This window comes from Erinaceus europaeus, chromosome 12 (assembly GCF_950295315.1).
Source record: "Erinaceus europaeus chromosome 12, mEriEur2.1, whole genome shotgun sequence".
NCBI classification, from domain to species: Eukaryota; Metazoa; Chordata; class Mammalia; order Eulipotyphla; family Erinaceidae; genus Erinaceus; species Erinaceus europaeus.
In genome coordinates this window covers 69,424,029-69,436,299 of record NC_080173.1, presented here as the reverse complement: position 1 = coordinate 69,436,299, position 12,271 = coordinate 69,424,029, and the positions used below count along the sequence as shown (strand labels likewise).

Sequence of the window (12,271 nt, the reverse complement as noted above, 5' to 3'; positions counted from 1 at the left end):
TGATTTGATTCTCCTTCCTTCCTTGTTCATTCCTGAATAAATCACCCATGTCACCCTTGTCTAAATCTCTATAGTCTAACTCAGACTAACAAATCAGTTACCAGCTATTTACGCTAATGGTCTTTTGTTGGTATGCTTCTAATTCTGCTTCTAAAAACCCCTTCTGTTTCATTTGGTTTAATCCCCCCTGCTTAACACTGTATGCTATTTACATAACCACTGTTAACTAAGCACTGGCATGCCTGCAGGGCATTGGTTTGATCCCACTTAAAGCTGAGGTCTATTTACATAAACCACTGTTAATTAAGCACCACCCTCTCTCCAGGGCATTGGTGGTTCAGTGGTAGAATTCTCGCCTGCTCCGCCCCTCTCTTTGTCACACCCTGATTTTCACCAATCTCTTTTTGCTCTACCCTCTCTACATCACATCCTGTTTACACCCTACTTGGCAAGTATATTAGTTTAGTTTAGTTTAGCTTAGCTTGGCTTAGATTGCACTGCGTTCTGCATGATTAAAGAGATACTGCATACAGCTCAGCCATGAGTCCTGGGTCGTCTGTCTCTCGTCAGTGAAGCTCAGCCCAACAGTCTCTGAGCAAATGCTTAAAAATTACAAACAGACATATACATAACATAAGCACATTCCAAGAATAAATAGTGCTACATAAGTATAATTAAGCCTAAGTTCAAATGAAAAGCAAGCAATTCTCCCCAGAAAATCTCAATATTGAAAAAAAAAAACTAGTTAATTGGCTCCACTAAAGTATGCCCCTAGTTTTCATTGCTAAGTATTTTATTCTCAGGATAAAGCATGACCATTTGGGTATCTTCATGTATTTCCCTCAGGACCAGGGATTACTATGTATTTCATATTTGCAAAACTCAAAGGCCCTAGAGATAGTTTTCTCAGCCTGCTGAATGTAAACTTAAAGGTTTCACCTTTTGAATCACTGAAAGTTACTTACAGCTTTATTTAATATTATTTTTGAGGTGTAATTGATACAAAGCATATTAGTTTCAGGTACAATATAATGATTTGATATTTGTGTATATTGGAAATTATCACAGTAAGTCATCGCCATATATACACTAGCATTCATCACCACACATGGTTTTGAAAACATTTTAATCATGAGAGGGAGCATTGCTCAAACCCAATGTGGTACAGAGGCTCTACTTTGAAGGCCTCAAGAAGTCACTTGACTTGTCTAGCTATCAGCCCTGCCCCTCATCCCTACCCACATTTTTTCTTGTGATAATGTCTAAGATTTACTCTTTAAAAAAAAGATTTTATGTATGTATGTATGTATGTATGTATGTATGTATGTATGTATTAATGAAAAAGATAGGAGGAAATAGAGACAAAGAACCAGACATCATGCAGGTACATGTACTGCCTGCCTGGGATTGAACTTGAGACCTCATGCTTGAGTCCAGACCCTTATCCACTGTGCCACCTGCCAGACCACTAAGATTTACTCACTAAGAATAACTTTCAAATACATAATACAGCATTTTAAACTACAGTTAATATAATTCAGTTTTTTTATTATTTTTTTATCATGATGTCATTTTCTAGCTTTTTGACTTTATAGTCTCAGGAAATCTTAAGTTGTCCACTCTCAACAAGGTCAACCTTAACTTTTATCTTTTTTTCCTATTTTTAAAATAATTTTTATTTATTTATTATTGGATAGAGACAGAGAGAAACTGAAAGGGGAGACGAAGATAGGAAGGGAAAGATACGCCTGCAGCCCTGCTTTACCACTTGTGAAGCTTTCCACTGAAGGTGAGGGCCAGGGGCTTGAACCTGGATCCTTGCTGACTGTAAAGTGTGCACTTAACCAGATGTTCCACCGCCGCCACCACTACCACCATCGCCGCCCCCACTTTTTTTTTTGCTATATTTATTAGGGATTTAATAATGGTTTGCAAGACTGTAAGATTACAGGGTATAGTACTACACAGCACCCACCACAGCAGACCCCTCCTCACAACCTCCCCCCTCCCACCACCATAGTTCTCACAATCTTTGAGACTATTCGGCTACCTTAGCTTTTATTTTATGTTATCATTTTTATTATCTTTATTTATTAGTTAGAGACAGCCAGAAATTGAGAGGGAAAGGGAGATAGAAAGGGAGAGAAAGAGACACCTACAGCACTGCTTCACCACTTGTAAAGGTTTCCCCCTACAGGTGGGGACTAGGGGCTTGAACCCGGGTGCACCACCACCAGGTCCCACCTTAGCATTTATTTTACATGGTACAGTGGGAACTCAGGGACTACTTTTCTTGTAGGAGCGAAGAGCCTTAGGAATCACAGGAGGGTTAACATTAGGAAAAGGGAAGCCATGGGGACAGATATGATCAAGCTATGATATGGAAAGCTGCTGTACATTCCAGAATGCATTCCCTTGACCAGATAACCTTTATTCAGGGTAGTTTTGTGTGGGGGCTGGGCAAGGGAAGCAGGGACTCTAACACGTTGCAAAATGCTACTAGCAGTTTCTGCCACTGCCGTCCACAACAGCCCCTCCGCAACTGCAGTCTGAATATATGAAGCACACAAGTAACGTCAATTCTAACTTTTGGGGAGGAAATGGTGTCACTGATGTTTCACTAAGAACTCTGCTGAGGAGAAGTGCTGGGGGGGGGGGGGGGGGCGGGGAGTCTCAAGCTAACTTCTGACGGATATTTGTAGAGAACCAATCAGACCCGGGGCCCAGCGATCTAGCGAGGCCGCCCACCTCGGGTCGCTCCAGACAAAGGAAGCTCCGGAAGTGCGGCGTGGACACTCGGGAGTGCGGGGGAGCGAAGGCGGGGAGTGCCCCGGAAGTATTTCCCCGGCTGCACACGTTGTAAAATGGCAGCGGTGCAAGTCGCCGGCTGCTTTCTAGGCGGGCCACCTCGGGAGGTACGCCAGGAAGTATCCCCGCGATTTGGGAGCGGATTACGCTGCTTGTCGTCCAGGCTTTGCTCCCTGCGCTTGGACGACAGTAGCTCGGCTCGAACTGAACTCCACCTGGTGTTCGACCAGCTCATCTCCGACAACTATGAGGGCGGCGGCGTGGACCCGGAGGTAGGCGGTCCCCTCACTGTCCCCGTACCCACCTTTCAGGGAGTCCCCGCCTGCCTCTCCCAGCTTTTCGCACCCCTTGTCCCGCTTAATTCCCAGGCTCGTTCGCTCCTTCCTGCCGTCGTATTTGATTTTGCCTTTCTTCTGGAAGACCCTGCAGGGGTTGCAAACTCTCATCTTTCAAAACTCAGTCTGACCTGTACTTGGGGAGCACTACAGGTGTCCTCTCTACTACCACCTTCTCGTTTCCTCCCTCTGCCCCGCTGTGCAGCCCCAGCAGATCGCGTGTAAAATTAACTACTGCCGTGTACTGAGGGTGTCGTACAGGCTACCACACTTTTTTTTTTTTCCTTGTAGGACTTAGATCGTGGGTGTTGTTCAGTCTGATAAACTGATGACAAGATAGAGGCTCATAGGGCTTCTGTGTCGGCAGAGAGCAGAGCAAGCATTGGAAACAGCCCGTCACAAAGCCTTGCATCTTCTGTTCATCTCCTTCGGTCTTCTCTTGGGATTTTTCCATTCAGTCATGTTATTCACATATATCAGGCCTTGGGTACCATTTACTGAATTTTCTGAACTTCTGAGCCAGTCAACACTTTGGGCTCACTGTCTTCCAGTCCTCCCAGGCGCCTCAAACTTGACGCTTCATCACAATCTCTCTCCCCCCCCCATCCCCAACCCACCTTCCCCACAACCCCAGACACACACAATTTCTTCCCTATGAAAAAATCTGGATCCTTTCCATTCCAGATTCTTCAGAGCTGCCTCAGAAATATTTCGCACTCCACCCTTCCCCTTCTTTCTTTCTATTGCAGTGCCATAGCCCTTCAGGCAAGATGACTCTTCCTCCACAGTTATGTTTTGCTTATGGACACCGACATTTTCTGAGAAAACATGTGGCTGGGCAATTTTGTCATTGTGAGGATGTCAAGGAGTGTACTTACACAGCCCTAGATGGTATGATCTACTGTACACCTAGGCTACTATGGTGGTGTAGCTTGTTGCACCTAGGCTGGAAGTACAGCAAGTTGCTGTGCTGGATTCTGTAGGCAATTGTAATATCATGGTATTTGCTGAGCTAACTGAACCCAGACAAATAGAAGATACAGTAAATTGGAACTTTGGGTCTATCTTAGTTTACCTCGTAAAACTTGTTACATGGTTGATGACTATATTTCACCCTCTCTGATCTACCCTTTGACCCAGTCTGTCTCTAGCCATTCTTTACTCTGTTGTCAGCATGATCTTTGTATAGTAGAGAAGTAAATCTGATTAGAAAAGTTAAATTCTGATTTGAGGAGATTTTTCAATAGATATTGACAGGTGGTCAAAATATCTGACGGAACGGTTCATGCAGATTGGGGCAACTAAAATATATGCATGCTTATCGATGCAGAGAATTAATAAAATGTGTGGCAGAGTTCACAACAAAATAACTGTGTGTGTCGCCAGGGAGCGAATAGAATTAAAGATATAGCTTGGACTTATTCTTTAGTTGTATAATTTGATACTTTTACAGTAAAAATATTGGACTTTCCAGTCTTGTTTCTTTTACTTTTATGCCCCTTGTGCAGTCATTTCAGACTTGTTCCTCAAGCATTTACTGGTGTTTCCCACCTACTGGTGTTTGAAGTCTTTGCACACTCCATTTTCTTTGCTTATACTGTCTTTTAGTGCCTGGTCTGTCTGGCAAGTTTTTACTCATCCTTCAGGTCATTCTAATTTTGTTTTAAAATTACCTCCACATGGCATCCCTAGAATTCCCATTTACCCATAGAGTTTGCGTTTCTTTCATCACTTAATTAATTTAGTTTTAATTATTTGTGAACATTTCTGTCTTCCTTACTGAGTTTTTGGTTTTTTGAAGTTCAAGAATAATATTGTTTAGAGCCCTAGAACTTAGTATTTTACCTGGTAGGTTATAGTTACTCAAATCCTTTTAGGTCAATAAACATTGGGTGAATGGATAGTGTGATTTGCAAGTAAGCTCCTCTCTCTTTCTAGAGCCCCCTTATTTTGTAGTTAATTATCTTTATTTATTTATTGGATAGATACAGCCAGAAATTGAAAGGGAAGTGGGGATGAGAGAGGGAGAGAGACAGAGACACATACAGCACTACCTCACCACTCATAACGCTTTCCCCCTGCAGGTAGGGACCAGGGACTCCAACCTGGGACCTTGCACATGTGCGCTCAACCAGGTGCGCCACCACCCGGCCATATTTAAAAAAATATATTTATATTTATTTATTTATTTTTCCTTTTGTTGCCCTTGTTTTTTACTGTTGTTGTAGTTATTATTGTAGTTGTTATTGACGTCGTCGTTGTTAGATAAGACATAGAGAAATGGAGAGAGGAGGGGAAGACAGAGAGGGGGAAAGAAAGACACCTGCAGAACTGCTTCATCACCTGTGAAATGACTCCCCTGCAGGTGGGGAGCAGGGGGCTCAAACCAGGATCCTTACACCGGTCCTTGAGCTTGGTACCACGTGTGCTTAACCCACTGCACTACTTTTTTTTTTTTTTTTTTTGCCTCCAGGGTTATTGCTGGAGCTCAGTGCCTACACTGCGAATCCACTGCTCCTGGAGACTATTTTTTCCCTTTTGTTGCCCTTAGTTTATCGTTGTTGTTTTGTTATTGCTGTTGTTGGATAGGACAGAGAGAAATGGAGAGAAGAGGGGAAGACGGGGCAGAAAGACAACTGTAGACCTGCTTCACCGCTTGTGAAGTGACAACCCTCCCCCCCGCAGGTGGGGGACTTTTGGGTATTTTTAACTTCAGTGCATGCTTAATAATCTGGAAGCCTTTCTTTTTCTTTCTTTTTTTAATTTTATTTATTTACTTATTTATTGGATAGAGACAGCCAGAAATTGAGAGGGAAGGGGTGTTAAGTAGAGAGACAGAGAGACCTGCAACACTGCTTCACCACTTGCAAAGCTTTCCCCCTACAGATAGGGACTGGGGTCTTGAACTAGGGTCCTTGAGCATTATAATATGTGCACTCAACTGTGTGCCACCACCTGGCCCCTTAAGTTATGTGTTTTCCCCCAGCTTATGGATACATGTGCACACATGCCCTATCTCATGGGCCCTGGTCTAAAAATAGCTACATTCTAGGAAGTGTTCCACCTGAAATGGAACTAAGGACTCCTATGAGCTAGGAAAGATCTCACCAGAATATTGGATCTGGACGGTTGACATCACAGGCCTGGCGTCTCTGGACACAGTCTGAAGTGAAACATTCCAGGTGGCACTGGTTGCATTGTTGAGATCAGTAGATACAGTACCAAATGGTATGGATTAAGAGAAACATGAAGGAAAAGGAGCAAAGCCCCAGAGGTTCTAGAACCTTTCTTAATAGTATGGTCTCTCCATATGTAGAGTGCTAATGTTTCTAGCTAAAACAAACAATAATATTCCTTTCCTTTTTAAACACATCCTGTTTTTATGTGATCATTTCATCCTTCCTCACCCCCTTACCCTCACACACACCACTTACTTACTTTCTTTCTTCCTTTCTTTCTTTCTTTCTTTCTTTCTTTCTTTCTTTCTTTCTTTCTTTCTTTTTGCCTCCAGGGTTATTGCTGGGGCTCAGTGCCTCGAATCCACTGCTCCTGAAGACTTTTTCCCCCCTTTTGTTGCCCTTGTTGTTTTATCGTTGTTATGATTATTATTGTTGATGATGGATAGAACAGAGAAATGGAGAGAGAAGGGGAAGACAGATAGGGGGAGAAAAATAGACACTTGCAGACCTGCTTCACCTCTCGTGATGCGACCCCCCTGCAGGTGGAGAGCCAGGGGCTCGAACCGGATTCTTAACGCCACTCCTTGAACTTTGTGCCATGTGCGCTTAACCTGTTACACTACCACCCGACCCCCCTTTTTTAATTTCTTTATTTGGGAATTAATGTTTTATAGTCAATAGTAAATACAATAGTTTGTACATGCATAACATTTCTCACTTTTCTACACAACAGTACAACCCCCACTAGGTCCTCTGCCATCCTGTTCCAGGACCTGAACTCCCCCCCCCCACCCCAGTCTTTTACTTTGGTGCAGTACACCAACTCCAGTCCAAGTTCTGCTTAGTGTTTTCTCTTCTGATCTTGTTTTTCAACTTCTGCCTGTGAATGAGATCATCCATATTTATCCTTCTGTTTTTGACTTATTTCACTTAACATGATTTCATCAAGCTCCATCCAAGATGAGCTGAAAACAGAGAAATCACCATTTTTACTCTAAAAATGTCCACTAGTTCTAGTTTATCTATCTGTTCATTTAGCTCTTCATTTCTTTTCTTATTGTTTTTTCTGCCTGGATGATCTGTCAAGTTGAGAGAGTGGGGTGTTGAAGTCCCCTACTATTATTGTGTTGCTGTTAATATGTTGCTGTGGCTCTTTCAGTAGATGTTTGATGTATTTAGATGGCCTCTCCTTGGGTGCATAGATGTTGATAATCATTAAGTCCTCTTGATTGATTGATCCTCTGAGCACTAAATAATGTCCATCCCTATCTTTTTAAACTTTATTTATTTTAAGGTGTATCATGCCAGATATAAGCATAACTGTTCCTGCCCTTTTTTTGTGGTCCACTGGCTTATATGGTAGTTTTCCATCCTTTCACTCTGAGTCTGTTTGTCTTGTTGAATTAGATGGGATTCCTGTAGACAACATAGGGTTGGGCTGTGTTTTCAGATCTATCTTCCTACTCTGTGCCTTTTAATAGGTGAATTCAGGCCATTGACATTTATTGATTGAATAAATTTATTATAGATTGAAGATGTTTTAATGCCATTATTGTAGATTTTTAGAGTGTTCTGATATATGGCATGTTTATGGTGATCTGATTGTTTATAGGAGACCTTTCAGAACTCCTTTCAGTGCAGGCTTGAACACACTCCACCTTCTGCCTCAAATTTTATCTGTCCTCATTTTCAGTATGAACATCTATTTTTATTTTGCCATTTGACTGTTTGGGGTAATCTTCATTTGACTAACAGTTATATTACCTTTTTTTTTTTATAGGATGTTACTACTCTTCTTGTCAAGGCATGCCAGTTGGTGCCTTTTAATCAGAATCACCTTGTCAGCAAAGTTTGTCAGCTTATCCATCACTTACTTAACAGATTACAGGTAATCATGTGTGTGACTCTTTATTCAGATCATGAATTTTGAGAATAAGGAAAAACTTTTGAAATGCTACATTTTCCATCGGTATAATAGGGCCAGTTTTTATTTTTGAGAAGCTGTGAACAAAAGAGATCCCTTAGTAAGAGTGATGATAGAACAAATACAGTTACCCCAGTAATATTCTGTACAACTCTAGAAGTTTATCCACTAGTGGTATTCCTTTCTGTTTGGTTCAGGAAACCAATATCACGGTCTCCAGTCTTCAGAATTTTTAGACTCTATCTAGAATAGATCTTGATCAAGATAGATCTAAATTAAAATAATTTTCTACTCTCCCACGAATGTTTTTTTCCTTTTTCAAAGCTGTTATTATTATTATTATTATTACTATTATTATTAACATAAGAACTTGTTTGGAGGCAGGAAGACACTAGATAGAGCCCTGTTATTCTTAACACTATATTGCAACTCTCCTTTTTCTAGAACCATTTCCAACTTACTAAATAAAAATAATAAATTTAGGAACGGTTCAAACATTGAATTTATTACGTGTTACCATATGAATATGTGAATGTAGTGAAGAGAACAAAACTTATCAGTTAGCAGTATGTGAATTAGAGTTCTGGCTGCAAGAAACAGAAAAGCCAACTCAGAGTAGGTAAAGAATTAAAAGCAAGAAACAAACAACTCATGCCACAAATTCCAAGAAAGGTAGCTCCTAATAAGAGACATATTGGTATTTTTCCATTCTGCTATCTTGAACTTTGTCAGGTGTTCTCTGAGTGGAGGGTAAAGGGAAATAAGTGAGCAAGGCCCTGGGGCAAGAAGACATTGTCTTGATCAAAAATTTTAATTCCATTAGAGCTGATCTTGTTGACACAAGGAACACATACATATACTCTTCTATATGTGTGTGTGTGTGTGTGTGTGTGTGTGTATTTATTTTTCCTTATTTGATATGACAGAGAAATTGGAGGGGAAAGAGACAGACACTTGCAGTATTTGCTTCACTGCTCATGAAGCTTTCTCCCTAGTGGTGGGGCAGGGGGGCTTGAACCTGGATCCTTGCACAGTTTAATATGTTTGTTTAACCAGGTGTGCTACTGCCTGTCCCCTCATAAACTCTTTCTTAAACAGCTTCAGTATACATGTCTGAAAATAATGAAAACTGTTCTTTAGGAGTTTAATTACACGTTTTTCCCTGTCTATTGATAGGTGATCGTTGATGAACAAAACTTGGATTTCCTATTGGCATATACTGTTGCTGCTATTCAGCAGTGTAGTTCTTGGACGCACCTAAAAGTTCTTCAAGCTCTGGCAGCTCTGGTTTACTGCAATGGCTCAAAATGTCATAAGGTAGTTTAAACTGTGTTTGATCTTTCCTTTGAGAGTTTAGGAGCACAGCCTCTGGAATTACATGTCTGATTTTACTCTGCTACTAGTTAGATGTGTAACGTTGAGCAAGCCTTATTCATCCACTCTGAACTTTGTTCCCTTATTTGTAAAAAAGAATATATCCTTTGGGAGGATAAACAAATAATTTCTCTGAGGATGACCTGAGGTAGTACTTGTAAAGGGCTTGGTATTCAGTAAATACTAACCACCGTGGATTATTATTACCATCTTCTATGCAGTGAAGACTAACGAGACTTTTTTTCTCTTTTCCTCCTTTTTTTTTTTTTTTAGCATATTTTGCATATATTCCTGAAAAATTCACCTTGTCTTTTGGTGCTTAATTGCCCTTTAGTTTAGGTAAAATAAAGTAAAACTTGCCTAAAGTGTAGTATTTCCTAGGAAGCTTTTGTTTGCCTGATATTGACTGTTACTTTGTTTCAGTACCTTGGAGACTTGCTAGGCAAGAATGGACTCTTGATGAAGTTGAGTGATGTGACTTATTCTGACCCTGAAGTCAGGAGAGCTGCTGTACATTGCATGGCAAACTTATGTCTCAGGTAGGTGGATTCTGTCAGATCTCTCAGTAGTAACAAGAAAGAGCCTCCTGTGAGCCTTTTGTAGTTGATTTCATCTGTTCAATGCCAGAACCAATTTAGAAAAGTAACCTGCTCTGCATTTCCTAAATTCTTTATTAAAGTGGAAAATAAAATAAAGAGGGTAGACCTAGACTTTATTCTTCAAATGTGATTAAAGGGATAAATGTACAATATGTCAAGGTTTTGTTTTCTGTTACTATAAATTCTAATTATACTTTTAGAAATTCTATCACATGAATTAAAATTTTGGTGAGATTTATCTGTCAAGGTCAATTTCTTCTAAGAAAATGACATCTATCCCAGATGTCCATTTCTAAGTGCAGGCAATGAGATATAAACAGAACAACTTATACTGGTGTTTGGTACCTATCTCTGTATAGCACAGTGTTGTCAACTGACCAAGAAAGCAGGTTCAGTCATGTGACTAGCTTGACAGAACCTGTCTGCACTGTTTCCCTCTTTGAACTGAAAGGCAGAACTAAAAAAAGATTTCTCCTTCTCCATACTTCTTCCACTGTAAGTTACTATATTTCCCTATGGAAACCACTCTTTTCTTTTTCTTCTTCATGCCAGCCTTTGTACCTTTTCTGCTTCAGTGATTATTTATAACAGTTGTATTTTGAGATGTATTTTAACTTTGTTATTCTGTATTACTAATATGTCTTGTTTATTTTACAAGACTCATTTTAAAGGAAATTGAGCTTGAGTTGTTTTCTATGTGTTTTAGCATGCCAGGTCAGCCGTGCATGGATGAATACTACCAAAACATCTGTTTCCAAGCTTTCTTAACCACTTTACAGTCTCCAAAATCACCTGAAATGGACGATATCACATTTTGCATGGTAGGTGAGACTACCCATTAAGTTGTGAGTATTACAGATTTGTCTATAAGTAACTAGAATGGAAGTTGTTATTAAAGAGTTAAAGTTGGGCCAGGCGGTGGCACAACTGGTTAAGCACGCATATTACCAAGTGCAAGGACCTGATGGAGCCACTGCTCCCCATCTGCAGAGTCCACTTCACAAGTGGTGAAACAGGTCTGTAGGTGTCTATCTTTCTCTCTATTTGTCCTCTCTCAATTTCTCTCTATTCTATCTAATAAAAATTAGAACAAAGAAAAAAAAAAGATATTGACAGTTTTAAGAGTTGAATTTAGATGCTTTACTGGTTTTGTCTAAAGATATAGGCAAAGTGGAATGCTTAGAACCTAAAGAAACTAAAAATTTATCTTTTGGGCTTAAGTCACAATAATTTTTTTTTAAGATCCTATTTTTTCCCCCACAACTATAAAAGTGATGCCATTTCAGGCTTGTTAACTTTCCTTTAGATAGAAGGGTGAAAAGCAGATTGTAGCAATATCTACAGTCATTCCTCTCTTTTTTTAAATCTGGTCAGTGAGATAGCCCAGCAGTAGTGCATGGACTTGCATGTGAGAGATTATAGGTTTGGCTAGAGCTGAATAGTACTGTGGTCAGAAAAGTAAAACAAAAAAATCTTATTAAGTATGACTGTCTGTTGACATGTTTTAAATTCAGTGTGAATGTATAGATTTTGGACACTGAAATACCTGTGGAGACTGGGAGATGGCTCACCCAGTAGAGCTCATACTTTACTATGTGTGAGAATCCTGATTGAGCCCCCAGCCACCACATAGGAGCACCATATACAGGGGAAGCTTTACAGTGATCGAGCAGTGCTGTGGTATCTCTCATCTTTGTTTCTGCCTCTAATCTCCTTCCTTTGCTGCTTTCACTCTGAATAAATGACAAATGAAAAGAATAGTCTGCCTAGATCAATAAAATTGTGCATACCTGCAAAGCCCTGGCAGCGTGTAAGAAACGAAGAAAGACGGAAAATTCCCTGTTACTCCATGGCCACGCCTCCTGGAAGTTTGAAAATTTCCTAATTCTTTATTGAGAGAATAATGGGAGCAGTTTGTTTCATAGACCCCCTAGATTTTTTTTTCTCTATATAAATGAGCATAGAAAGAACACATTAGATATGTTGTTTTGTGACTTTTTAAAAGTTTTCTCAAAGTTTCCACTATTTCAAACAAGGCTAGAGTTTATCTCC

General features: G+C 40.2%; 2 protein-coding genes across 2 annotated transcripts in view; one reads left to right on the top strand and one right to left on the bottom strand.

The window, feature by feature from the left end:
* LOC103108121 (C-C motif chemokine 15-like) overlaps nucleotides 1-12,271 on the bottom strand; it is a 290,207-nt gene that overhangs the window by 143,564 nt on the left and 134,372 nt on the right. The gene's annotated exons all lie outside the window — the stretch shown is intronic.
* HEATR6 (HEAT repeat containing 6) overlaps nucleotides 2,833-12,271 on the top strand; it is a 46,048-nt gene continuing 36,609 nt past the window's right edge. The window contains exons 1-5 of the mRNA XM_060203936.1: nucleotides 2,833-3,080; nucleotides 8,103-8,210; nucleotides 9,423-9,563; nucleotides 10,044-10,159; nucleotides 10,926-11,040. Of these exons, the coding sequence (XP_060059919.1) occupies nucleotides 2,865-3,080; nucleotides 8,103-8,210; nucleotides 9,423-9,563; nucleotides 10,044-10,159; nucleotides 10,926-11,040 (696 nt within the window). The 5' untranslated portion in view covers nucleotides 2,833-2,864. The remainder of the gene's footprint in view (nucleotides 3,081-8,102; nucleotides 8,211-9,422; nucleotides 9,564-10,043; nucleotides 10,160-10,925; nucleotides 11,041-12,271) is intronic.